The sequence below is a fragment of the Prionailurus viverrinus genome, unplaced genomic scaffold, assembly GCF_022837055.1.
Source record: "Prionailurus viverrinus isolate Anna unplaced genomic scaffold, UM_Priviv_1.0 scaffold_35, whole genome shotgun sequence".
In the NCBI taxonomy this organism is placed as follows: Eukaryota; Metazoa; Chordata; class Mammalia; order Carnivora; family Felidae; genus Prionailurus; species Prionailurus viverrinus.
In genome coordinates this window covers 650768-678153 of record NW_025927605.1, presented here as the reverse complement: position 1 = coordinate 678153, position 27386 = coordinate 650768, and the positions used below count along the sequence as shown (strand labels likewise).

Below are 27386 nucleotides of genomic sequence, written 5' to 3'. Positions count from 1 at the left end.
TGGTCAGGGAAGGAAGATGAAGCGAGCGAGTGGGAGGCCGGCCCCAGCACCTCCACCCACCTCCCACAGGGCACGCCTGGGCCTAGATGGAGTTCTCCCGGGGCCCCACGAGAAGTCAGAGGGCTACCGGAGAGGTGGAGAGGTGAGGGACCCAGGCCTCAGTGTGGGAGGAGACCAAGCATAACCCCTTGGTCACAGCCACATCGGGAACCTGTCAGTCCACGGTGCGAGAGGAAAAACAGTAGCGCAGGGCACTTCAGATCAACACTTTATTAAGCACCCACGACAAGTCAGGTTCTGCGCCAGAAACACAGAGATGAACAGTCCCTACCCTCTAGGGGCTTACAGTCTAGTAGGAGAGACCACTCAGCTTTTGGCAGATTACAGTTCTGTGGATTAAAGTAAAACACGGCGGAGGGGAGAGAAGGAGGCTATCCCAGAGCACCTGACCCAGCCGGGGGCTTCAGATGGTGCTTGAGCTGGGAGTTAACCCACTGCAGAGAAACAAAAGGTATTCTAGGTAAGGGAACAGCACAGAGAAGGCACAAGGGCAAGAAACAGCCTGCTGCGTGTGGGCTACCAAGAGTTCAGGGCAAAGAGGACACGGAGTGGGAGGCAGACTGGTGGCAGGTGGTGAGCAGGTGTGGGGAATGCGGGAGAAACGCCAAGGTGGGGCAGTGGGTCTTCCCCCGAGGGGCCCAGCTACAGCATTACCTACGAGGGAGTTCTCACTGCATCCTGGCCCAGGGCTTCAACCTAGAGAATCCTGTCCGAAGGTGGCAGCCGTTGGTCCAAAATTATTTCCCTGCTCCACATGGCAGGTTTCGGTCATGATGGGGCATGTGCTTGGAGAGGGTTCAGGCCCCAGGGAACCTCCCAGCTTAAACACTGCCAATGGCCACAGAGAGAGTGCTTCTCACCCGCACCCCCAAGAAATTGACACAGTTTCCCACCATCGCTTTCACGCCCCATCACAGATACCATTCCATAGGTGGTTCCAGAGGGAGGGGCCCGAGGGAAGGTGAGGAGGAGTATCTACTGACAGAGGGCTGTTTCTCTGCCTCAGACAGGATGCACTCCAAAGAAGGGTCGGCCCAGTGCAGGGCTCAGCCCAGATTCACAGGGCGTGTGTGCTGAGGGGCTAGGGAGGAAACAGGATGCAGTTGTTACCTGCTTCAGCCTCTGAGGAGATCAAGGCCTGGGGCCTCCTGCGCTGGGAGTGCCCAGCTAGGGGGAGGGCAGGAGGTAGCGGGCGAGCAGGTAGAGGAGGCCCGCAATGCCGGCTAGACCTGTCAGGACCCCCAGCCTCAGTGGCAGGTACTCCAGGGAGCGCTCCAGCTCAGCATGCAGGAGGATCACCTGGCGTTTGGTGACGCTCCACTCCCCCGAGTTGTCTAGGACGTGGTGGGCCATGCGGGCCTTGTCTTTCAGGGGCAGCTGGGCCTTGATCCGGGCCTCCGCGTCCTCGCGGTTCAGGTGGTTCCGCCGCATCAGCCGCGCCAGCTGTGTGTCCCGGTCACTAAGGACAAGGCAGGAGGGCTGCTCAGGCATTGTAGGCCCCAGCCTCCCTCCCGCTGGCGAGTGACAGGGGCGGGCAGCCCCTTCCCTCAACCCTCTTTCGGGCCCACAGTCAGGGAGGGGGGCTACCCCCGCCTCACCTCACTCTCTGAGGACCCCGGCAGCATGGCGGGCTACCTGAGCCCCTTGGCATAAACAGTAGGGGGAAGGGCTGCAGCAGCTGTTCTCTGCCATCTGGGGTCCTGCTGCCTTGCCACTAGGCCTGAGATTTCCCAGTTGTAAGACGGGAAGATCTGGTCATCTGGCATCAGCTACATCCTGGATCCCTGGACGGGTGACCTTTACTGAAAGGCCTGTGCCCGCCAGCCGACCGCTTCCTATAGTTCCCCTGGGGCTTGGGCCTGCCGCATCCCAAATAGCTTCCCGAGCCACCGCAAAGACCCCTCTCCTTGCTTCACCACCCCCACCCCTTCACATTTAGAGCCGAGGTGGTGGCTGCTGTGCTCGATGCCAGTGACAGAGGGGGACAGGCAAGCCCCAAGGTGCTTCCCCTTAGAGCAAGGACTTGAGAGCTGGATCTGGTCCTTGGGACAGCGCTAGGCACCGCAGATTAAGCCAACCACCAGCCAGTCGCCTAGCTCCAAAAAAAAAATTCAAAGAAAATACAATGAAAAAAAAAAAAGAAAGAAAGAAAGAAAAAAAGGGCCGCCTGGCTGGCTCAGTCAGTACAGCATGCAACTCTTGATCTTGAGGTTGTAAGTTCGTGCCCCGCAATGGGTGTATAGATTACTTAAAATCAAATAAAATCTCAAACAAACCAACCAAAGGAAATTCAAAGAGTACGTCTTTCGCCCCCTCCGATATTACCACCTAGGTCCTTCCTCGGGAAACCCCCATCTTGCCTTTGGCTACACAGGAACCACCAGGCTATCCCGTGGGGTCGTCTCAAACCCCTCTCTAGCTCTACGGCTGCCCGAGCCCCTCGGTGAGAACAAGAGGGGGTGGGTTGCTGCAGCTGTTCTCTGCCATCTGGGGTCTCTTCGCTTTGCCACTAGGCCTGAGTTCTCCCAGTTGTAAGAGGAGAGGATTTGATCACTACAGTTTGGTCTCCACTTAGGCGTGGCCTAGACCAGAGGCCCTCCTGGGATGTGTCTTCTGTGGACAGACACAACCTGAACACCAGTTAATTCCAATGCCACTCAGAACAGAAGGCTCCAGAAAGTCATTTCTGGCTGGCCAATGAGAGAAGACCTTGCAGAAAGATGGCATCTATACTGGCCTTAAAAATAAATAGGACTTCTCATCATTTCCTTTGTTATGGGGGCAGCATCCTCTCAGGGTCGTGGGGCCGACCCCTGTGTGGCTAAGAACAAGGACTGCATCTTAGGGACACTGCAAATCTGGGGCTGTGGAAATCTGGGTGAAAGCATGGAGGGGGCTCGGGGCCACCTGTGAGGGCACATCCTTAGAAGGTGTGGGCCTAGAGCAGAGGGCTTCCTGGAATGAGAAGGCAGGGCTCCCAGACAGCCTTTCCTGGGGCTCAGACACAGCCCCATATGGTTAGTTTAAGGAATGATGCTATTTATGGTAATAAGATTTCTACCCAAACACTTACTCCTCAGTTGGCAAATTCCTCAAAAATGTGAATAATCATGTTTCAGTATAATCACACTTTGGTAAATGCCCCATATTATTTCAAAGGCACAAGGGATAGTCGGATAGTTAAATGAATCCATGAGGGGATCTTTAGTTTTGTAAAGTGTAAATCTCTTTTATGAAAAGCGAATAATCACTCATTCACATGTCTCCAGCCTCTCTCAAACAGCACCCGGGATTCCAGCAAAGGTTCCTCTGGCTGATGAGCGGGCCTGAAGGATCTGTAGAACAGGCTGAATCTGGGGGCGCCCGGTTGGCTCTGTCAGTTAAGCATCTGACTCTTGATTTCAGCTCAGGTCATGATCTCACAGTTCATGAGTTTGAGCCCCACATGGGGCTCTGTGCTGGCAGTGCAGAGCTCGTTTGGGATTCTCTCCTGTCTCTCCCTCTGCCTCTACCCCACTTCCTCTCTCTTTCAACATAAATAAACTTAAAAAAACAACAACAAAAAACAGGCTACCACAGCTCTCTCTGCTCTTAGTGAACAGACAAAGCTGGAAGGAAAGTGTGGCGAGAGAAAGGTGACAGGGCAGGCGTGGGTCTTCTGGTGACTGCAGATATGACCAGTGTTCTCACCTCTACTGGAAGATTCCCCCACCCTTTTCTGATCCCTTGGTGCAAAGTTCCAATTGTATTAAGACCCCAAGGCAAAGTCTTCATAGAGCGTACTTGGCCTCAGTTGACAGTCTTTCACAAACAGGGCCTAAAGAACCCAGAGAAGCTGCAGGTTTACAGGGGAGATGTGGGCCAGCGGGGGAGCTATGAGGATGTCTGAGTCCCTACACTGGGCTCAGCAGAGTCAGACTGGGCTTTAAGTGGCAGCCTCGGTGGGCAGCTGCGGGGGAGGGCAGGGTTATGCTTAGGGCATGAGCACTCCGGGCCCCACCTCCCGTGTGCTAGGAGCCTCCCACGCACCAGTCTCTGGAGAGCCACCCTGTGCCCAAAATACCCACAGAGCCAAGTGCCCACCTCTGTGTCTGTTGTACTTGTGGGTGGCATCCAGGAAGCTTCTGGGAGGCAGAGACACCCCGCAGCCTCATCTACTCTCACCCCACTGGGACTGTGACTCATTTTCTCTGACAGTCTGATCTGGCTCTGTTTGCCAAACCTAGATTCTGGTTTGCTTCGTGTCCTGAGGGATTCTGAGAACAAAGCTCCTTCCTTAGTTGGACTCTGACAGATCCCTCCCGGCAACCGTCCATTCACAGGCGCTGCCAATGGGTGACCCTGGACACCCCCTCAAGTAGCTTCCCCCTCAGGTTTTCTCTTCTATAACTCAGAAGCATCAACTCCTGCTCGGGAGACCTCATGCTGAAAGGTAAATTGAGTGAAGTAATAAATGTGGGAGCTGTCTGAAAAATTGAGAAATGCTAGAGGAGGGAAAAGGGATCCAGTGACTAACAACATGGTAGCTCAGGGCATCGGGGCCCAAGTGCCCCCAATGGCCAGCAGGGGGAGCCCTTCCCAAGCAACTAGGGAAATCTGGGGGCCTTCACTTCCCACGCCTACCTGGGGCATATCTGGGTCAGGCACAGAAGTGGTACCTACAGTCTCTGGACACAATCGCCCGAACCCCCAGTGCCTCCAGGTCGCCCAGTGGAGTAAGGGCAAAGCGATGTGGGCCATTTCTCAGGTACACGCTTTACTCCGGGGGCCCACCTTTCCAGCCTCGGTCAGGCCTGGCCCTGACACACACTCACCAGTACACGACCACTGTGTGCTTCATGTACTTAAGCAGCTTCTTGGTCTCAAACAGCAGGGGGATATCCAGAATCACATAGCGATATCCTGGGGAGAAGCCAGGAAACCCACAGTTTAATTTTGCAAACAAACACTGTGTTAGGTTAGGGAGTAGAGGTGAAGCCGTTGGCCCCTACCATTGAGAGCTCTCTAGCAAAGGGGAGACCTTGCAAGGATAGGCATAACCTGAATGCTGGCCGGTTCTGATGGCATCCATAACAGAACGCTACAGGGTCACTCCTGACCAGATGAGCAGAGAAGACCTTGCAGGAGGGATGGCGTTTATACTGGTCCTGAAAACCAGGTGGGACTTCTGATACTTGAACATGAGTTTCCTGAGGTGAGGGTTCCAGGAATGGGGGGAACCAGCAAAGCATGCGGAGCAGCGAGGTTCTGCTTCTCTGGCCGTAGAGGCCTCGCACGATGGGCGACGAAGCTGGTGAGGTGGTCAGGGGAGGCACAGAGGGTTGAGTTCGCCTTGACCTTGAACCTAAAGAGTTGTTATTTGTGAGCAAGGAAATGACACAGCCAGAGTTGGAGGAGACTGGGGAGTTTCCAGGAGGAACCTGGCCCTTTCTGCCCTATGTCACCCATCTTTGCTAGAAAAAAACAAAAAACAAAAAAACAAAAAAACAAACAAACAAAAGTGCGGCTCTCTGTTAAAGAAGAGTCCTACATGGCTCTCTCCACCAACTCTTCATAAAAGGCTCATCTGCGGGCAGCAGTAGTAGCCCCAAAAGGAAAGAGGCTGCTTCTTGGCACAAGAGGCGGCCTCCAGCCAGGGATGGCAGAGGCTGGTCTGGAGGTGGTAGGCGGTTACGACTAATAAAATATAACTTGCTCCAGTGAGGGAAAAGGCACTGGCTGGCCCTCCCAGTACGAGCCAAGGCCAGTCAAGACCCACAGTGAGAGGGCGGGTGCCCAGGCTGCCCACACAAAAACACCATGAGCTGCACACTCCCAGTTCCCTTCGGGCCAGCGTCCCCTGTGTATGTGCAAAACGCTGGTGGGGGACTGGGAGCAGTGAGAGAAAGGGATGGGCGCTGCCTCTGCCCACAGACGCCCGCCTGGCCGGGATGGCCTCCCGCCACAAACACTTCCAACCAGAGCCAGACACACATCACACCGGTTTCGGGGGGGGTCGTGGGGAAACCGGCACTCCGGGTGACGCAGGGAACAGGGGAGAGGACCCAAGCTGCTGGCTTTCCTGCTCCCCACGATCTGCTGCTCAGGAAGCCCAAGAAAAACCTTCAGCTGAACGAGGGGGTTAGGATAGTGGGCTCCGATGACACGCCTGGGTTTGCAGCCCCCCGCTTTCCCATGTGACTTTGGGCCCCTTCACAAACCTCATCTGTGAGTGAAGGCCACGTCCCTCACCGGAAGGTGGTAAGGACCAAGTGAGCGAAGGCATGTAAGCCACTTGGCGCCTCCTCACCCAGACGTTCCCCAAGTGCTCCGTAAATGATGGTTATTATTACCACCATTCCCTGGAAGAAGGGGGGCCGTTCAATGCCCCCGTTCCCCTCCCAGCTCAGAACAGGAGCCAAGACCAGACCTTCTCTGGGCCTCTTATCTCCCTTTCCTGCTCCGCCTCACCTCCCCTCTCCCCCCCACTGTCCTTTCTCCTCGGGCCCCTCTCGGGAGCTCAGCTCGTGGCCAGCTCTATGGTTCACCGGCAAAGGGCTATTCAGCTGTCACATCCCTCCTGCTTGATAAGCTCTGCAAACTATCCTGACTCTATTAAGACATCCGTCTGCCTACACAGAGACCTCCCCAACAGCTGGTGATCTTATCTGACGTTTGATTATACCAACTTTGACAGTTGTATTTGTTATACTCATCAGGGAAAAACTGGGACTGTGGAAGCCACAGCTGTCGTCCCCATTTTTCACCTTATCGAGCTGAAAAGAGCTTTCTAGCTTTTATTTAAGTGGCGGTGGTTGGGGAGAGGGGAGGCTGGGTGGATGACACAGCAGGGGAACTTTGGAGCGGGTGACATTATCCGATGCTTAATTTCAGAAGGGGAGAGCCGCTGTGGCCTCAAGGCCCTGCAGATGTACTTGTAACTGGCCAGGGAGCGAATGCGAAAGGGCAGGACTGAAAGGCAGAAGGCTTCGCTCCTGGGTGGGGGACAGGAGGGGTCCTGGCGCAGACACAAGAGGCAGGACAAAGGCAGAAAGAGTCCAGAGACGCTCCTTGAGGGAAGAGAGAGGGAGGGGGGCCTGCGGCAAGGGGCTGAGGTGCAGAGCAAGCCGGTCCAGCAGGGAGAATGTCTGGAGCCCATCCCTGCCCTGGCCAGAGCAGGGGAAGAGGGATGGGGGCGGGGGAGGTCAACGTCATGGATGCCTGTCATCTCTTTCCTTCTGAAGGGAGGTACGGGCCAGAGGAATGTGGAACCTCTCCCAACCCTACATAAGAACTTGATGCGTGAGAGAATAAAATAAGGCGTTTGGCCAAGATCATAGTGCACAAGCCAGGAGAAAACCTAGAAGGCTGCCCCATGCCCTCCAAGAAGGGAAATCTCTGCATCATGATTGATGATGGGAAGACAAACAGCCAGGCCTTCCACTCTGATGCCCGGGCAGGCAGACACATCTGCCAAAGGCTGGTGGGCAGATCTACAGGGCCCCTCGGCCAACTTTCCCGCCCGATCTCATGCCACTGCTCTCTGCTCCTCCACTGCTGGTGACTGACCCCATCCTGCATGATATCAGGTCACCCCTGCCCAACACCGTCCTATAGAACAGGGCTGGCACCGTGGCGATAGCTTGGGAAAGGCTGACAACCTCTACTAGAAGTTTCTTGCCAACTGAGCACAGACTCTGGCTTTTCACTCTCCTTTCTTTCAGTCCTGGCACATGACAGGCTAACTCTCTCCACTGAGCCCTAGCCTCAAAGGATTATCCTCTGCTTAGAACCCCCCACCCTGCACCCGCCCTGGCCATCTGGGACCCTCCCCAGTGTCCAGTCTGTAAGCTTTCCCAGGCAGCTCGACCAGCACCAAATCTGACTTTGACCGTGGGTTATACTGTGTGGTGATCGACAGTCACTCATGTGGACTCGGTTCCCCTAACAGTTTCTCGAGGTTGGCATTATTAGCCTCACTGTGGAGACGATGGGCTGGCTCACTCAACAAAGTCACACAGTTAGACGCTGTGAGACCAGGACTTAAACTCCAGTCTCCAGACTCCATTATTCGTCAGCTGGTATTACTCCCATCCCTGCCAGAAAAATCAACTTACTTCCTGGGGATCGCGGCTCAAAAGCCTCAAGTGTCTCTTCTCATTCAATTGTCAACCTCTTTAAATGCTGAGGGACATGTGTACCTTTCCTCGGGGGTTGGCACAGGGCTCTGCGTGGGGGGTGCAAAGGAACAGTGTGAACTTGGCAGCCAGGACAGCCAGCGCCTCTGTCCCTGGCCAGACTTTCTGCAGCGGAGGAGGGCCCTGGCCCTGGAAGGAGAGGGCTCTGCCTCACCTGTCCCAGGCCCTGGCTCTTACCCTGGAGGAAGTACTTGAAGGTCTCCTTCATCATTTCCTTGCGGATCTCAGGGTGGGTGATGGTGTTGAGTAGATGCCGCCGGTCGGGCTGGTTGAAGATCAGGTCCCCTAGGACCTTGCGATCGATGTTACCATTCTCCAGCAAGACCTCGGTGCCAAAGGCCTCCACGATGCGCCGGTGGGCGGGGTATCCTGGCTGGACAACTGTGGCATGAGGAGGGGGCTGGTCACTCTCCAGAGCCTCCAGGCTAGCCAGAGGCCCCCGAATGACTAGGGGCAAAATGATGGGGGAACCCAGGGGTGCCTCTTTCAGTTGGACAGAAAACGAGAGGAGGGAAAGCAGTTAAGGAAGAGAGCAGAGTGCACAGAACCCCTCACGTTGGTCACAAGGTGAGGTGAAGGAGAGGGGAGAAGAAATGGAGCGGGGAGAGGGGAAGTGAGAGGGGCAGGGAGCAGGAAATCAGACCAGGCCTGAAGGAGAAGGCTGCCCCCTCCTCCGAGGCCTTGAAAGGGCTTATAAAAAGGTGAGATAGCGGCGCCTGGGTGGCTCAGTCGGCTCAACGTCCAACTTCAGCTCAGGTCATGATCTCACAGTGGTGAGTTCGAGCCCTGTGTCGGGCTCTGTACTGACAGCAGGCCTGGAGCCTGCTTCGGATTCTGTGCCCCTGTCTCTCTCTGCCCCTCCCCCACTCATGCTCTGTCTCTCTCAAAAATAAACAAACATTAAAAAAACCTTTTTTTAAAATAAATAACTAAAAAGGTGAAACAAAGATGAGACAAGATGGCAGAAAGGGGCGCAGGGGAGTTGCTGTGCACACCCCACCCACCACCTTCCAACTCACCGTGCCGGGCGATGACGTCAACATCAACCACCGCACAACCCAGCTGCTGGAACACCTGGATCACCGAGCTCTTGCCTGAGGCGATGCCCCCTGTCAGGCCCACCAGGAACATCTTCCCAGGAAAGAGGAGGCCAGCGAGAATGCAGAGCCGGGAGGCGGGGAATTACCGGAGTAGGGCACGCTTGGCTGGCTGGGATGGCCCACCCCAGGAACACCAGAACGACCTGCCCCGCCTGTGGACGACACCAGGCCTGATAAGTGTCATGCCCGAATGACCCGGGGAGAGGGAGGCACAGGAAGGGAAGGGAGACGCGGCCTGCCCACGCAGAGTGTGGAGTTCTGAGCTTGGGGAACTCTGGATCCATCCGAAGATGGAAAATTCTCTCAGGACAGGCCTCCAGCAGTCTTTAGAAAACACTCATAAACAAGGCAAACCAACACGGTATAAATTTAGCAACCAAAATGCCGAGTAGGCAGAACAAGGTCAGGTGCTGCAACGCAGAGTGCTTTCTGGAGGCGGGGGTACCCGCTATAGGCGAACTTCCCATAAGAAGGGCACACCTGTCCCTCCGTGGTGAACCCAAGGCACTTTCCAGATGCCCACAGAGCTCCCCTGTCTCTGGCCACTTTGTAGTCTGGGACACTGAGGCTCACAGGGAAGAATGTCCTCCCACCCCCCACCCCCCCCACCCCCCAGCACCAACACTAAGACCGTCTAGGTGGCTAGTTTAGACAGAAGAATCCTCCCTCTTCAACCAACAAGTGGCCCAGACGGGAGAGCTCAGCGGAAGCAGTGGCTGGTGGTGATTAGGCCTGAGGTTTAGAGGAGTATGGATCTTGCCCAGGAGGAATGTGAGGGAAGGATGACAGGCTGCGGGAGAGAACTTGGCGTTGGAATTTGCGGCTCTCTCAGACTGAGCAGCAGCAGCATAGAGGAGGTGAGGCGCATGGGCCTTTTCAGATCCAGTTCCTCCACTTACAATGCTGTGCAACCCTGGACAGGTCGCCTGTCTCTCGGAACCTCAGTTTTCTTGTCCATAACATGGGGGTGATGGAACCTATCTCATAAGGCTCTTTGCAGACTGAGAAAATGCCTATAAAGCCCTTCACGCAGTAAGTGTCCGGTAAAGGAAGTGAGGACGGGAGGCAGGCGCTGAAGTCACACCGCGAGGCACAGAGACTAAAAGAGACGTTCATGAAGTTACGTCCCCATTCTTGCAACCTCAGACTATCTCACAAGAGACTTTTTCTTGTAAATGTTTATTTTTGAGATTGAGAGAGAGACAGAGAGAGAGGAGCACGAGCTGCGGAGGGACAGAGAGAGGGAGACAGAAGATCCGAGGCGGGCCCTGTGCTGACAACAGACAGCCCAATGCAAGGGCTCAACGAAACCGCGAGATCATGACCTGAGTCAAAGTCGAATACTCAACCGGCTGTTCCACCCTGGCACCGCTCACAAAAGACTTTTTTCAAGTCATGTTGCATTTTGGGGAGTAAACGGGGTTACCAGGTCTTGGAGTCTGCTCCCAGGTTAGAAGAAATTAAAGTGAAGGTCAGGCCTCTCCCACCCCTCCCTGAGCATCAAATCACTTCTCTAGGACCTTGAAATCTGTCATGGGTTTTGCTGTTTTTTTTTTTTTTTTTATATAAAACGGCAGATTTACTGTCCTAATTACACTTTGCTTGAGCTTATACCGAAATGAGTTTGCCTCCCCTGAGGACACACCAAGTGACAGGGGGAGGCAGCTGCTCGGATGTGGGTGGTGGGGGGACCAGCCCAGAAGTTTAAATCTGCCCAGGCTCGTCCTCCCAGGGCAGCCAGGGGCGGAGAGAGGAAAATACCCACTAGAGTCGTCATCCAAATGGAGAGATCTAACTCAATTATTAAACGGTTTACGAAGCAGCGCTCCTCAATCTGGGACTGGCGTCGCCCCCAGGTGGTCTCCCTCCAGCTGACACAAAGAAGACTTAAGGACAGGGTTCAGTTGTCAAAAAAAATTTTTTTTTGTTCACTCAGCTGAAGCTGTGAAATGGAAAACCCAGCAACAGCATTGTAATCCCAGCTCTGTGCTGTTGTCCCTAAAGTCGCGAGCTTGCTTCTCCTCTGCAGAAGGCCGGTCTGAAAGCATGGGAGTGGGACCTGAGGACAGGTGGTGGCTGAGGGACAGTGTAAAGGCCAAAAACCCACTGGCCTCTGGCCCCTCATTGCTGCAAGCAAGCTACTGTCACCTGGTCATCCAACTTTGCCAGACGTGGCTGAAGGGGCCCCGAAGAGCATGGGACCCCAACTGCTGCCCTTTCACAGGACCAGGACCCCTCCCGAGATACACCGAATCACAATCTCTAGCGATCGAGGGGCGCCCGGGTGGCTCAGCGGTTGGATGTCTGACTCTTGGTTTTGGCCCCAGTCACGGTCTCACGGTTCATTGCGTACGAGCCCCACATCGGGCTCCAGGCTGACAGCAAGGAGCCTGCTTAGGATTCTCTCTCTCCCTCCCTCTCTGCCCCTCCTCCACTTGTGCATGCAGGTTCTCTCTCTCTCTCAAAATAAATAAATAAACTTAAAAAACAAAAAAAAGAATCTCTAGCAACGGAGCTGCCTTGGCAGTTCTGTGTCACAGGCTTGGGATCGACTCTAACTCTTCATTAAGGACCAGAGAGGGGAAGGGACTTACCCAGGGCCACAGCTATTAATGGAGCCCTGAATGGAATTCAGGCCTCCCACCTCTGAGTCTAGATTCCTACCTTAACGTACTCAGGGAATGAAAGTTTAATTTATCTTTAGAGTTAGACAAAAGAAGGACAGTGAATCTGGCTCTAAGCGGATCGGTTCAGAACCAAAGCAAGATGATTTCTAGATGATCGTATTGGTGCTCTCCCTCTGCAGGATAGGCGTGAGGTCTTATGGACAGCAACCAGAGCACAGATGGAAATTCCAGGCTCAGCTCTGTCCCAGACTCCTGGGGCAACCTAATGAATCTCTTCCTTTCTCTGTGCCTCGGATGACCATCTGTGGAAACAGACCAACAGCTGCTTGGCCTCTGTCAGGAAGGCCAAGGGGATGAAGGAGCACATGCCCTGGGAGGCCGTGGGCCCCTGGCTGAAAGGGGCCGGACAAATACCAGCTGTTCCCGTCCAGTAAGCCCCTCCATAACTCATTCCTTCACCAAGCGCTGACTGAGCACCTCTGCGCTTTGCAGCTCCGCGCCGGGGACTCTCAGGTGACCGAAGGAAAACTTAGGTCTTGCCTCTCAGGAAAACTGGAGGGGGAGACAGTAACAAATGAAACCAGCCAAGAAGAACACAGCACCAGCAGGTGAGCCAGAGTCGTCGTGTGGTACGCCCCCTGGGCCTGGGTGCGTGCATGTGCGTGCGCATGCGTCTGAGTGTGGCAGGGAGCACCCCTCCAAGCTTGGCCAGGAGGAAAAGAAGGCTGAGGTTTCGACTGCCTCTGAGTCTCACCCAGACCTGTCTGGTAGCTCCTCCCCAGGCACCCAGCGACAAGTGACCGCCTCTTTAACCCGTGTTCCTGACCCTCTTCCTGCTCTGGCTCAAAAGTCCTTCTCCAGGATCCACTTATTTCCCCTCATTCCACTGCCATTTACACGCAGGCAGTGAGAACCTCACAGCAACTCCTAAACCTGGTCCTGATCTGAATCCCCTGTGAAACTTCAGAAAAGGGACAGAAACCCAGGCTCTACCCTAGCGTCCCAGCCAGCTGGGCACCAGAACCGCTGCTAAAATGGAAGGTTATAGACTGGAAGTCGAGAAGCCTGGGTCTCAGCCCCTCGGCACTCTGCCATAAAGCTGTGTGACTGCCATAAGCCTTCTAATCAGCCTGGCCCAGGGTGGTTAAGTGCTCCATAAATAACAAATAGCTCATCCCCCAAATGTCTGCCCCTGCCCTATCCTGTCTCCAAACCCGTAAGTAAGGGGCTGATGCTAACAGGGCATCAGCCCCAGGGGAGGCTGTGAGGCACATTGGGGCTCTCTTCCTCCTTTCTGTGGTTCAGCACTTCCCAGAGCAGTCCATAGAGGCTCGCCCTGGGTGACCAGTGATTGACAAGACCGCTGGTGGCCTGGGAATCCTCCTCCTCAATACCAAAAGCTGCTCCCAGAGCTGGCTTGGCTGGAAGGGGAAGGACGGCCCCAAGTCCCATGGTAACAGAGAAAAGCTAATGCCCAGTACAAGAGACATGGAAGCTGGATTCTGGGAAGTAATCCCAGTCCTGAATTCATGAGCAAGGCAGGACTCCAACCCCAGGGGAGCCACAACCAAATCCTTTCTTCTCCCTCATTCTCCCTGTCAGGGGAAAGACGGCAGGGTGTAAAGGAAAGGGTAGGGACTTGAGTCACAGAGGCTGGGTCTGCAGCCTGTGAAGTGAGGATCAAATTCTATTGTGCTCTGTAAATGGGGGAGGGGTCCCTTTCATTGAGGTTCCCCAAACCTGCCTTTCATTTTTTACCTCTTGGGCCCCAACAGCCTAGAGAAGACGAAGAAAAAAACATTCAAGGAGGAATAGTCTTGGGGCACCTGGCTGGATCAGTCAGTGGAGCATGTGAGTCTCGGTCTCGGGGTTGTGGGTTCGAGCCCTACATTGGGTATAAACAATAGTTAAAAATAAAATCTTTAAAAAAAAAAAAGTCTCTCTTGGAATCTTCTCTGGCAGTGTTTCTTAGGGAAAAATGAGAGCGGGCTGCTGGCTTCTCCATGGGCCTCTAGACAAAAAACCCCATGGCCTTGGGTTGCTGGTCCTACTTCTGACTCCACTGGCCCCACCCTATGAACCTAAGTCCCATCACCCTGTGCCCAGACCTCTGCAGTGGCCTCTTGACTCTCCAGTCCCCTGCCTAGCTTCTCCCAAGACAGCCAGGGCCATGGCTTAAAGTGGACTTCTGATCACGTCACTTAAAACCTTCACTGCCTTTGGGACGCCTGAGTGGCTCAGTTGGTTAAGCGTCCAACTCTTGATTTTGGCTCAGGTCATGATCTCACGGTTGTGGGATGAAGCGCCACACTGGGCTCCATGCTGACAGTGCCGAGCCTGCTTGGGATTTTCTCTCCCTCCCTCTCTCTGCCCCTCCCCAACTCGTGCTCACTAGCTCTCTCAAAATAAATAAACAAACTTAAAAACAAACAAGCAAAACCCCTTCACTGCCTTCTTCCCTCGCCTCCTAGCCCGCCCCTCTTTGACCTCTCTGCCCCCCATCAAGGAATTTGTTGCATGCCGGCCTTCTGCCCCCGAATGCACAGTCTCTTTCCCTCCATGTGCAACACTGTTGCCCCTGCCACCACCAGTAGTGCCCCAGGCACCACTCAAAGCAAGAGTAGAGTGCCTGCCCCCTCCGAGCAAAGCCTCCACGCTACCGCGGGAGGAGCGGGTGTAAATAATCTGCTCACAATGTGTGTGGTGAGGTTAGCGGGGAGCATATCCAGAGCGATAGGGGTTGCTGTCTTCCGTCAGGACCACGGAGGTCAAAGTGAGGACCTGAAAGCAGTGAGAGGGCACCACAGTTCCACTCAGAGCAGCCTTGTCCACCCGCCGACTCAGATCAGGCCCCCGACCTCTCTCTGCGCCATTCTTTTCCTTCCCTGTACCCATCGTGTTTGTATGACCGTTTTCAACGTGTTAGATAAAATAAGCTCCACGAGGCCACCCACCATGTCGTTTGTACCCCTCTGTCCCCGGCATCTAGCATAGTGTCTGCTGTCTATCCATCATGCACCAGGTGAGTAATACTGCTCAAGTTACTCGACCATATTCTTTGACTCAGTTTCTTCACCTGTAAAATGGAGCTAATGGCACCCACCCTGAGTACCTGTGAAGAGTAGAAGAGGTCATACATGTAAAGTGCTTACAACAGTGCCAGCACTCACCCATGCTCCCCATTAGTTATGAGAAAGTGTATGAAAAGTCTTTATAGAATGAATGGCTGGATGGTTCCGTGGAAAAAATACTTGGGGTTGCATTCTCCTGTCAGTGGCAAGGGGGAAGCTAGAATCAATCTCCCAGCCTGCTCCCTTTTCCATTAGAATATGCTGCTTGAGGCTAGTAAATCCCTCCTGGGGGGTAAAAAAAAAGGAAATAAACAAAACACCCAATGGGTTAAACAGAATAAGAAACTGATACTTGAATGGACACTCTTTTTTTCCTCCCTTGGGAGAGCTCAGGACTTAAGTTGGAAGCAAGTTCTGTTTCTTTGTGTGTCCCAATCAACAGCCCCAACCTGCTTGTGCTGGGGCCAGGACCTGGCTCCCTCATTAGTTTCCAGCTTCCTTTCCTCCTCCTCCTGCAGCCTCCCAGGATTTAACACTGGGCATGCCTGACCTGCCAGACACTTCTCCTTCGAATCGCTTTCCAAAAGGGATGTATCCATTTTGCTTCAATGATCAATATAATCATTCATGAAAACGAGTCATTCCCCGCCTTGGGACCCAATTATTTTCTCATGGAACCAGAGGTTGCAAAAATATATTGTTTTCTAGTTAACTAGTAAGTGCTATTTTTATCTATGGTTTCCCCACTCCTAATCTTTCATTATTGGTGAGAGGCTGCTGTTTAAACCTGAATCCAAGTTCTCGTCTGCTAGGCCTATTAAGTCACTACCTCCTCCAAGCTGCCAATTACCTGGAGGGAGCCACAAGAGAAGGTGTTGGCGGTAAGTCCTCCTCTCCCTTCTCCTCTGCCAACACCAAGGGAAGGGGAGGGAACAGGTCACTCTTCTCGAGCACTCTCCAAGCACAAACCATCAGTCCAGGGAGCTTTTATGTGTGGGCAGGGAGACTGTTTGCACTGGACTACTATGCTGGTGCTTATGCAGAAAAAGGATCACAGGGAAGACCAACTCTCACGGGCTTCAGAGTCATGGGGGCCTCAGCTGGGGTCTCAGCCCTGTCCCTTAACTAGCTGTGTGGCCTCGGGCAACTTCAGCATTGTGGGCTTACTTCCTTGCGTATCAAACGTGATTAATAATGACTACTCATGGGTTTTATCAGGATTAAATGATGTAACGTATGTCACAGTCACCTCATCTTCCCCAGCGTGTGTGACACATCAGTCATTGCAATCAACTCCACCTGCACCCTTTTGGTTGCTCAGGCCAAAAATTTTCGTGTCCTCCTGGCTCCTCGCTCACAATCTTCATCCCGCTCACTAGCGCCCCCTGCTGGCCGTGCCCACCCTGCACCTGCACAACCCAGCTAGACACCACAGGGTCCATCCACTGGCATTGTGCTCCTGGATTACTGCAGTAGTCTCAGAGAAATTCTCTTATTGCCACCTTTGCTCCCCAACTGTTGTCTATTCACAATACAGTATCTAGTGTGAATCTTTAACAATGCAAGTCCGGGGACGCTGGGTGGCTCAGCCGGTTAAGCGTCCGACTTTGGCTCAAGTCATGATCTTGTAGTTTGTGAGTTCCAGCCCCTCGTCGGGTCTGTGCTGACAGCTCAGAGCCTGGAGCCTGCTTCAGATTCTGTGTCTCCTTCTCTCTCTGTCCCTCCCCTGCTCACGCTCTCTCTCTCAAAAACAAATAAACATCAAAAAAAATTTTTTAATCCAAGTCCAATAATTTCACCCCTCCGCTCAAAACCCTCCAATGGTTCCTCTCTCAGAGCACCAGCCAAGTCTTCATAGGGTTCTACAGGGGCTTCCGGATGCCCATGGGCATCTCTCCCGACATGTCCTACCACTCCCCTCCTGATCTCAGCCCTCCAGACACACTGGCCACCTTGCTGTTCCTTGACTATGTCGAGCACACTCCCACCTTGGGCCCTTGGACATATTGTTCCCTCCAGATGGAAAGCTCTTCCTCCAGAGGGCTGCATGGCTTACTTCCCTCCTCACCCTATCAGAGACTGTCCTGAATAGCACCCTCATTTCACTCTCTAGTCTCCTCACCATTCCACTTTTCTTCACAGCAGCTATCAACTTAGCACCACCCAACATGTTCAATATCTTCATGGTCATTTATTGTAATCTGCCTCTACCCAGAATCTGGGCACTACTGTATCCAATGTGCTGAAAACAGGGCCTGACAAGTAGAAGACCCTCAAAAAGTATCTGTTGAATGAACACATAAAGCACAGCAGGAAAATGTCCAGCTCATAGGTGAGCAGGAACTCAACATTAACTATTTTAAAGTAAGAGCATACCTGTTTCAGAAAGCCTACTATGGGAATCACAAAATCTTTTCCACATCACTTCCCACCCCTACATTTCTGGGCTAACAATTTCTTGGGCTCACAGATGAGGAAACTGAGGCAGAGAGTACATAGGAAGGCGAGGTTTCCAGCAGGCAGGAAGTAGAGTATAAGAGTAGCTGCCCACCATTTGAGCACCATCTACGTGCCAGGGACATCCCTCATCTTGTCTGATCAACACAACAACCAGTAGGTTCTCTGGTTCTTTCCCATTCTAAAGGGGAAGAAATGGAAGTTAAAAAGAAGTTAGAAATTTGCCCATCAGAGTTCTAGGCGATCTTCACACTGGGGAATGAGAACCCCTGAGGCATGCATGAAGCTCTTCCAAGGGGCACAAAGGCACAGTTTAGGAGGAATAAATTTCCACCTGAATGCCCCCTGCCTCTTCCTCTGGAAGCAGACCAGCTCTGGAATGTCTTCATCCTCTCCCTTCCCAGGTCCCCCTTTCACCCTCCCCCATCTCCTAGGTTTCAAAGAAAGACACAACTAGTCACCCATGCCAAATCTTGCAAAGGTGCACTATCCCTAGTGCAAAATTACCCTGGCACCATCCAGGAGCACTTTGAAACATCAGTATTCCCGCGGATATGTGCCTGCCCATAGCCACAACATAAATCTTCCTGCTGAGTCAGGTGGTTTCCAAATCTTTGCCTTCAATAGAGTTAAAGGAGGACCTAAAAGAACTGTCTGCCGGCAGGTCATTAATAACTGATTTCAATGACAGCTCACTGTGATATTTTGGCCTGTAACTCAGAGGGTGTTCAAAGAATTAAGTAATATTACCACAACAAAATGCCTTCAAGTCCTGCATATTTATTTACATGAACAGACTTCTTCAGTGCTTACGGCCATGAATAAAATCTCTGCTCATTCTAGCAAATATACATGGATGCACACATGAACTTTACAAAGTTCTACTCAGCTTATTAAGAGAAGCATTTCAAATAAAACTTAGGTTTTTGACAATTGATCAAAACCAGTTTTGATCGACTGTGTATTTTACAACTATAAAAACTCAAGTCAAAAGAAATTGTTTAATATGACCACAAGACAATTTTCAAAACTGTTTTAAATATTTTTTGTTGTTTGTTGCAGAGATGTAGGACGACAAACCAAAGGCTTTCAAAATCTATCATACGAGAAAAAAATTCTGTGGAGGAAATTAGGTGGAAATATAAGTTCAAGGAAAAAAAATAACAATGTAAAAGTTCAAAGGTTAAATAAAAACTGGTTTGTATATTTTTTTTCCCCCAGAGGATAAGGGAAATCAAATCACTATGGTATTGAGATTCCACTGCACAGGTTTAAATGCCTGGTGTAACAGTTTTATTTTTAAAGTGTCAATATTTATACAATTAACCAGAAATCATATCCTTTGCAACTACTGAAACTTTCAGAGAAAATTTTTAGTTATCTGAAAATGTGCCAGTGGGTAGTTTCCAAAACAAAACAAAAGTTCACTGCTTGCCTGCCTTCAGTTATCAACCTTAATCTTTTCTCCTAAGGCAAGGCACCAAGAAAGGATCTGAACCCTTTAAACATATTACCCAGGAGGACAGGTTCAGACCTTGCACAAGACATAAGAGAATCCGGTGGGAACTTAGGGCCCTGCTCAAAGAAAACCACCCCAACCAGCCAGTCTGCTTTGTATTCATCAGCCAGAGTTCTAGCATTTTGCCTTTCCCAAGACCTAGGTCTGCACCCAGCCAAATCCATCTGATTTATTTAGGTAAAATCAGCCATCAACACCCCTCAACAAAGGGAGGGAGGGAGGAAGGAAGGAAGGAAGGAAGGAAGGAAGGAAGGAAGGAAGGAAGGAAGGGAAGGAGGAAAGAAGGAAGGAAGACGCTGAAAACCCGTATTCAAGGCTTCTATTTTTCCTCATCTTTAAAATTAGGACTTAATGTCAAGATTCATTCGGGTGATAATTTTCCCATAACTAAGAGAGGAAGAAAACTTCATAAGCTAATTCAATGACAAAGGTCTCCACTGGGAACTAGGCGTAGAAAGAAAAACAGGAAGCCAGGCCACCCTCTTTACAAGTGAATGAGTGGGAATCCACCATGCCACCCAGGCCTGGTGTGCGGGTGAGGGGAATCTTCCCTAAAACTTTATACCCAGTCCAGCCTCCCGCGGAAAAGGAAAGTGGCGGTGATCACTCAGCAAAACAGCAGCTACCCAGCAAAGCACTTTCATTCCGCCCGCTCCCAGATGAGCAAACTGGCAGTCGGAACGCTACTCGAGTTCACATAACTGGAAGGGGCAGACGCTGGATTCAAAAATCAAACAGGTCTGACCACAAGTTCTGAAGTGTAGTGACTTTGGACTGAACCTGCGTTTGAAACCACAATCTCTGCCACAATTTTAGTTGTAAACCTTTCTTCATCGCCACAGATGTAAACAGCACCCTGTTTAGTCCGGTTGTTGCCAAGGCAACGAGTCCTGGATGCAGAAGTGCTTGACCCAGGGGCTGCTACACAGTACGTGCTCAACAAACGGTCGCCAAGGTTTGGGGGCGAGGGGAAGGCGCGTACTGTCTGCCCCATCGCGCAGCACGCCCGGGGAGCCTGGGGCGGTGCTTCTGAGCGCCCAGAGCCAGGCCCGGCGCCGGGACAAGTCTCGGGGGGTGGACTCAGCTCTCTGAGCCGGAAAGAACAAACCAGCCCCGGGGCGCCACCGTCCCGCCCACCCACTCCCCGGGGCACGGCCGTTTCCACCCCACCCCGCGCGGCGCGCTACGTACCCGAGGCCTCTGACCCGGCCTGGGGCGCCGTCGCTCGCCCAATCTCAGAGGGGCTTACTGGGTGGCTCCCGGCGGGCAGGCGGGGCCTCGGGAGGGCGCGCACGTGGACCGGACGTCCGGCCGGCGGAAGGGGGTGGGCGGGTCTGGAGAGGGGTAGGCGGGGAAGTCGCACCGTCCGGGAGCGCTGGGCCGGGTGGGAACCTTAGGGTTCCTGTTCTGTCGGAGCCAGAGTCCTCCCAAGCCGAGGAAAATAACCTCGAAAGTACTAGTTCCAAAGTCAGGCCTTGGCAATCACTAGCTGCGCAACCTCTGGGAATGGCTGCGGCAGTTAACTGAGCACCTCCAAACTTCAGCCTCCTTAAGAGCCCTCTAGAGGCCTTAACGCGTTGAATTTTCACAATCCTTCAGGTGGGTACTGTCACCATCCCCATTTCACACAAGAGGAAACTGATTTTTATAGGTTAATCCATTTGCTTTCTTACAGTGTCAGTTGGTTGCAGAGCTCATTCTGTACAAGCCTAGCAAGTCACTTGCTCGACTGAAGTATAATGATTGCTGCTATCCTTGTTGAAAGCATTAGAAATACATAAAAACATCTAATGGTGCCTCACATATCGGTGGGTCCTTAATTACCCTGCTTCCTTTCCCTCTCTCTAAACTGTACCTCTACTCTCTGCTTCCTTTAAAGTAGGAATCTTGCCTATTTCCACCACCAATAAATATCCCCAAGCGCCTAGAACCGTGCCCAGCACAGTAGGAATCTGATACATTGAAGAATGAAGTAATTCAACATTTTTCTATGACTACTCCAGTCTCTGACACCCTTCTCCCTAATGTCACCATCACCTAATAAATAGGATTGTATCTCATGATCAAAGGGCCCATTTGGTTCAAACACCAATCCAGTGTTTGAAATCTCCTCCACATCATCTCTGGGGTCTATACTTAGCCATGTCCAGTGTCAGGGAACTGTCTTTCAAGGTAACTTCATGATGTCTTTGAAGTCCAGTCCTGACACTAAAAGTTTTTCCTTAGGTAATACAATATCTCCCCTTGTTCTAATCCATGGGGTCAGGCAGAACAATTCTAATTCCTAGTCCATAGGGCCAGATCTAATGGCCCTGTTCCCTTCCTGAACCAAACAATTTACAGATACCCTGGCTTTGTGGTTCTCAACTTTTCCCCTACTCCTGACACATCCGAGGACTACACAGACTCCCATCATTAATCATGGCTGCCATGGCAATGACAGGGATAGGACTATGCCTTCACTCTTTCAAATTATCAAGTTCTTCCTGGAGCATGTTGCTAGGAACCCCTTATAGATGATCCTGCTTTTCCCAGATACTGCCTTACAGTATTGTGATCTATTGGCATACAGGCCAGGGGCTTGTCTTTTAAGTAGGCATCCTTGTGGTTCAATGGGCCAATAGTAGCTTCATCTCTGCTCTTCATCTCTGCAGAGATGATCCCACAGGAAAAGTTGAAGGATGCTGCAGGGGCTTCAACTCGGGCACAATCTTGAAACTGAAGCTCCACGTTGGCTGTTGGGAGGTGATGCCATCAACGATTTTTTTTTCAGCTCAAGCACATATCCTCCTTTATTCAGGAGGGCAATAATAAAGTGGCTCTAGCTGCTTACACGGTCTCACTTCATCCTGACAATGACCTGTATCTCCGTCACCTCTGTGTCCTTGGCATTAAGCATGATGCATGGAATATAGTACCACTTCAAGTTGTTTGATGAACAACCCTCTGAGTCCAAGAGAGATGACTCCTTTGACTCCTGGGTCTTTGACTCTTGGTTCTTGAAATTAAACTACTTTCTGTATGTTTATTTTAAATAAATATTAATATGCAATTAAATTTATACCATACCTTACAAATACCATTAATATTTATTCTTTATTAAACAGCTTAAAAAAAAAAACTCTCATAGGTTGTCACCAGCTGCAAGATAAAGTCCAAACTTCTTAGCCTGAAACTTAAGCCCTTCTGTGACCTGGCCCCTGGGGACCCCCTCTCCACATATGTCCTACTGTATGTTCTCCATTGAGAAAAACCCAGGAGGAAAGTGATTTAGTTATTGCACCAGACTTCATGTTAAAACACCAGATGCAAGTCTGAATTCCTACTAAGTAGCAGTGAAACTTTGGACAAATCCTTGAACTTCTTGTTCTCTCATTGTAAAACTGGAATAACAATTGCCCTGCTCATTGCACAGCATCAAACAAGACCGTTGATGATAGGGATCAAAGGAAATAGTGTGCTAGCACATTCTGTGAGCAATAAAGCACCGTCCGAACACAATAGGTCACCGTACTGTGTGTTCCTGTTCTCTGCCCTTTACTTGTAATGTTTCCACACCTGAAGCTCTTATCCCTTCCTTCTCACCACTCATATGTTAAGTAATGCAACAAATATTAATTGAGGGCCTACTCCGTGCTGGCCCAAGGGATATAGAGGTGAGGAAAATCCAATGCACTCTCTCCCTTCGTGGAACAGTGTCCTGTTCCAGGAGGAACCACAGGGAAATGGTTGCAAACTGTATAACCACACAAACAGAAGTAAAACTGCAGCTGTGATTCCAGCTCAAGGGTGGATCCACACAGCCCCCAGAAATTATAATGGAGGATCCGGCACTCAAGTTGCCTCCAAGGCCAAGCTCAAAGTCTGCCTTCTCCAGGAAGCCTTTTCTAACAATGCTACTCACTCCAGAGACCTGCACCCCTGCCCCACCCCAAACTTCAGTTAACTTATCTATCTAACTCATTTAATCATACCCAGTCAGGCCTTGGTATTTTGTTTTCAAATTGCACCTGCTTTTCCCAATCTCACTGTAAGTGTCTTCTGGGCAGGGAATGACTGCTACTCTTAAGTCCCACAGATTTAAGCCACGGAAGGCTGGACCCACTGTGTTCCAGGCCCATGTGTCAGGGGCTGTCATAGGAAGGAAGGGTACCCTTCCTAAAAGTGAGCTCCAGAGGAGCCGGGAAGCTACCAAAGACCATCTCCCTGTCCCTTATTCGTGACTGAGCCCACCAGCTCTGTTCTTCAGAGAAGAAGCACTCCCTTCCCTAGGACAGCCAGGCTGCTGCCTAGTATGATCTTTCTCCAATAAAAGTTCGATCCTCTCTCTCTCCCCAGCTAAAAATCTTTTAGCAGTGAGGCGCCTGGGTGGCTCAGTCAGTTGAGCATCTGACTTTAGCTCAGGTCACGATCTCACGGTTCCTGAGTTTGAGCCCTGCATTGGGCTCACTACTGTCAGTACAGAGGCTGCTTCGGAGCCTCTGTCCCCTCTCTCTCTGCCCCTCCCCCTTCTCTCAAAAATGAATAAACATTAAAAAAAATCTTTCAGCAGCTTCCTAAAGTCTTCAGGATAAAGCCCAACCCCCTCAGCATGGCATCCATGTCCCTTCCTGTTTCCACCTCCTGACTGCCTCTCCAGTCTCAACCTCCAAAATGCTCATAGCATTCTTGCTGCAGTACCTCAGAAGCATCCCGGTCTCAGGCAGCTGGACTCCCTCTGCCCCTGCCCTTCCCGTTTATCTGTGTCTCCTTTGAAAACTCAGCTCAGTGATCTTTTGGGTCCAGAACCCCTTTCCCCAGGTTAAGGGTCCCTCCAGGCTCCTGCTACATCTGGTGTTCCCACTGTCTTACACTGAGCCACAACTGTCAGTCTGTAATAGCTGCCAACTTGTAGAGTGAACCCAGGAGAGGGACTGTGTTGTTCTATCCCTGACTCTCTAGTTCCTGCCATGGAACTCACAGGTGGTGAGCGCTCTGCGGTGTTGAATAAATGAACCACAACCTGGCTCAGGCTCTCCTAGGCCCATTAGAAGAAACGGATCTCTGGTAGGCTGGGAGTACAGCAAGGGCCTCGATCTGTGACGGACATCATGAGAAAATTGGTTATCACAGGACATGCTGACTTCCCGGGAAGGGAAATCATTTATTAGGTATTGACTGTCTTAGATGCTTTAGTGTTTTCTCAGCATTGTCTCATTTTATAGGTAAGGACACTGAGACTCAGGGAGGTTGTAAGTGACTTACCTAAAGTCACTCATTAGGCAGAAGTAGCACCAGGATTTAGAGACCAGGGAGTCTGAAGCCTGTTCTCTTAATCACTATATTCTATGGTCTCCAGTAATAACTGTGAAGGGATAACGGGGGTATCCACAGTAGGAGTAAATTCCAGAATTTGTGGCATTTCATAGGCACATTCTTCGGCCACCCTTTGGGCCCTGCTGCACCCCACTGCCTTTGTATAATGCTTCTGCCCAAATGGGGAGGATAGGAAGAGCCAGCACAGCTAGATGGGAGAAGCCTGCTATTTTAATCTGATGAGGCACTCAGGGAGCCGGGAATGTTTACCTTGAAAAAAAGAATTTTAGGGAACCAGGCATTAATTGAAGAATATGTAACAAAATTATCTAGAGGGACACAGGATTGCATGCTTCCACATAATTTCCTAAGGCAGAACTTGGCCAAGTTTCCACCAATGAGAGTTGTCTGAAAGTGGAAGGCTCTCTGTTACGGGGCAGTGGAGAGGAACAAATAGGAGACCTCTTGGAATCCCAAGAAATGACCCACAGACCCAATTTAGGACACTCCACCCTGCACTGCTCTTAGTGATCATTCTGTTCCAATGTGACTAAAAAAAAATCACATGTGGCAATATTCAGTTCTAAGTGGTCATTTTTAAAAAGTATCACATGTACTCAATTTCTTTTATTAAAATTTTTTTTTAATGTTTATTTTTGAGAGAGAGTGAGAGAGAGCGTGCGGGCGAGCGGGGTAGGGGCAGAGAGCAACGGAGACACAGAATCGGAAGCAGGCTCTAGGCTCTAAGCTGTCAGCACGGAGCCCGACGTGGGGCTGGAACTCACGAACCACGAGATCATGACCTGAGCTGAAGTCAGATGCTTGACCAACTGAGCCACCCAGGCGCCCCTCAATTTCTTTTCAAAAACGTAACATTTAAATTTTATTATGGAGAAATAATGGACCCTACAAAATCTAAGTGAGGACTCTAACTAAAGATCCTGAGAGAGAGGAAATAAATGCATTTCAGGTGCTCTCAAATTCTGAAATTCTCAGAGGTGCTGGATTCCAGAACTTTGGACTGGTATTTGCATTCTGAGTGTGGACAATCCCATTGCCTGTCTACCTCCCAGGAAAGCTCTCCACCGAACAAAATCTGCTCAGTTTGCAGTAAAATATAAGGCAGTGTCTTTCTTAAGCTCTGAACTATAAGAATGGCAGGGTCCACAGTGGACCCTATAATCACTCTTCCTTGGTCATGTTTTATTAGCTTTCGTTCAACCTCTGCATATCTGTGAGAAAAAATACAGGATTGGGAATTAGAATACTAGATTTGGGTTCTGTTTCTGCCACTAGGTCTCACTGTGATGTGATGTACATACACACACACACACGCACACACACACACATATATATATTTTTTGGCAAGCCCAATTTTCTTAAAGTCCCCTTCCCTACCTACTTTACAAGATCACATGAGTTAAAATAGATGAAACACTTAGACGTTAAGTCCATCTAACACATGTAAGGCTTCGTTATTATTATCTTTGACCTCCTCCTCTGGCCTGCAGCTGCGTACAAGACATCATATTGACAGCATTCTTGGTCCTGGAGAGATGAGTGTGGGTGACAACTCTCAGTCTGAGCGGGTGTCTTTCCCTTCTAAAGTCAGATATAAATGAGGAGATTATCTGTTGTTTTGGATCATATTCACTTCTGCTCCTGCCACTGAGAAAAATGAAGAACTGACAATATTTATCTCTCTTTTGTCTGGTTTCCCTGAGTCAGATGGGAAGTGTTTCTTCCCACTTCATCCCTCTTTCCATGTTGAAGAGTTTCCCAAAGGCAAAGATCATTTTTTTTTTTTTTTGGTCATGGAACCCTCTGATGATAAGAACATGTCCTTTCCCTACAACCCACAATCCAACCTGCACGGGTGATTTCTAGAAATGGGAACCATATCTTTGGGCGCTGGCCTCAAGGTTCAGGTGCAATTACTCAATCACAGGGGTGAGACCCAAGGGATTGAAGCATTCAGTTCAGTCAATGCTAAAAATAGATTAAGATGTTACAACTACTTTCTTTCTTTCTTTTTTTAAATGTTTATTTCTGAGACAGAGAGAGAGCATGAGCGGGGGAGGGGCAGAGAGAGGGAGACACAGAATCGGAAGCAGGCTCCGGGCTCCGAGCTCGAGCTTTCAGCACAGAGCCGGACACGGGGCTCGAACTCACAGTCGCTCAACGGACTGAGCCACCCAGGCGTCCCCAAATTTTACAACTACTTTCTAATAACTGTATCAGACAATGGGACTTTTGCAGTGGTAAAGAATTCAGAGGGCCTAAGGGCAGACAGATCCAAATCTGTATACTGATTTTGCCACTTATTTGCTATGGGATTGTTTACCATTTACCAACCAATCTGGGCTACATTTCTTCCTCCGTGCCAAAGGGAGATAATAATACAATGCACATTCTAGGCTTGATGACAGGATTACATGAGATGTACGAAAAGCCTTAAATACAGACTCAGGCATGTAAAGGCTCATTAGAGAGTAGAGGTGGAGAATGAAAGGGCTACAGTGTAAGCTTCGTGGAGACCAGTACCTGGAGGCCAAGAGGCGGCAAAGCTTGACGGAGCAGTCAGGTTTCCTGACTCAGGATCAGTGTTCCGCATACCACAATCCACCACTTCTCAAGGGGCCTTGAACCACCAACGACCAGGGGACGCCCAGAGTCAAGAGTGAAGAAAGGCAGCCAGGAGCCAACCTGGCTTCTTAAAGCAAAGGCTCTCCAAGAAGGCCTGACGCATTCAGGTTCCCGGTGGGTAGCACCCACAGGGCTCAGTCCTTACTACTTACCCGGGAATGATAACGGTCCTTAACGGCAACCAATAACGGCTCACCTGTGGTCCAGGCACTAGCAAGGGCAAGCTGAGGTCAAACCTTGGATTTTGGCGCCTCATCCCGAAACCCTACGCCTGCATCGAACTACAACTCCCAGCATACCACGCGGCCGCCCCGTCGCAGAGTGTCGGCCCAGCCAACCTTGGAGCCCTTCTTTCCTCAAAGCGCGGCTGAACGCCCAGGACTTCCGGATAGTGCTGGCTCCCCACCCAGGACAGCCTCCCTTCATGATTTCTG

At 51.0% G+C, this 27386-nt stretch overlaps 1 protein-coding gene across 4 annotated transcripts; it reads right to left on the bottom strand.

The window, feature by feature from the left end:
- Positions 1-255: 255 nt before the first annotated feature.
- On the bottom strand, positions 256-27343 carry DCAKD (dephospho-CoA kinase domain containing). Of its 4 annotated transcripts, none has more exons than XM_047845497.1 (5): positions 27105-27343; positions 9257-9489; positions 8415-8618; positions 4875-4962; positions 256-1519 (listed from the first exon to the last, which is right to left on the bottom strand). In XM_047845497.1, the coding sequence occupies exons 2-5, from the start codon at positions 9366-9368 to the stop codon at positions 1228-1230; spliced, it is 696 nt and encodes a 231-aa protein (XP_047701453.1). In that variant the 5' UTR covers positions 9369-9489; positions 27105-27343; the 3' UTR covers positions 256-1227. The 4 variants fall into 4 exon arrangements, with proteins under 4 accessions (XP_047701453.1, XP_047701455.1, XP_047701454.1 ...); XM_047845499.1 differs by having other exon boundaries at positions 27149-27343; XM_047845498.1 differs by lacking the exon at positions 27105-27343 and adding an exon at positions 26851-27084.
- Between the last annotated feature and the right edge of the window lie 43 nt (positions 27344-27386).

Bases quoted from the DNA above. Each gene is read 5' to 3' on its own strand.
- DCAKD (XM_047845497.1), bottom strand. From the start codon at position 9,368: ATGTTCCTGGTGGGCCTGACAGGGGGCATCGCCTCAGGCAAGAGCTCG. The intron at 8,619-9,256 runs GTGAGTTGGAAG...CTCATGCCACAG, and splicing joins TGACGTCATCGCCCGGCACG to TTGTCCAGCCAGGATACCCC. The intron at 4,963-8,414 runs GTAAGAGCCAGG...GCTTCTCCCCAG, and splicing joins CTTCAAGTACTTCCTCCAGG to GATATCGCTATGTGATTCTG.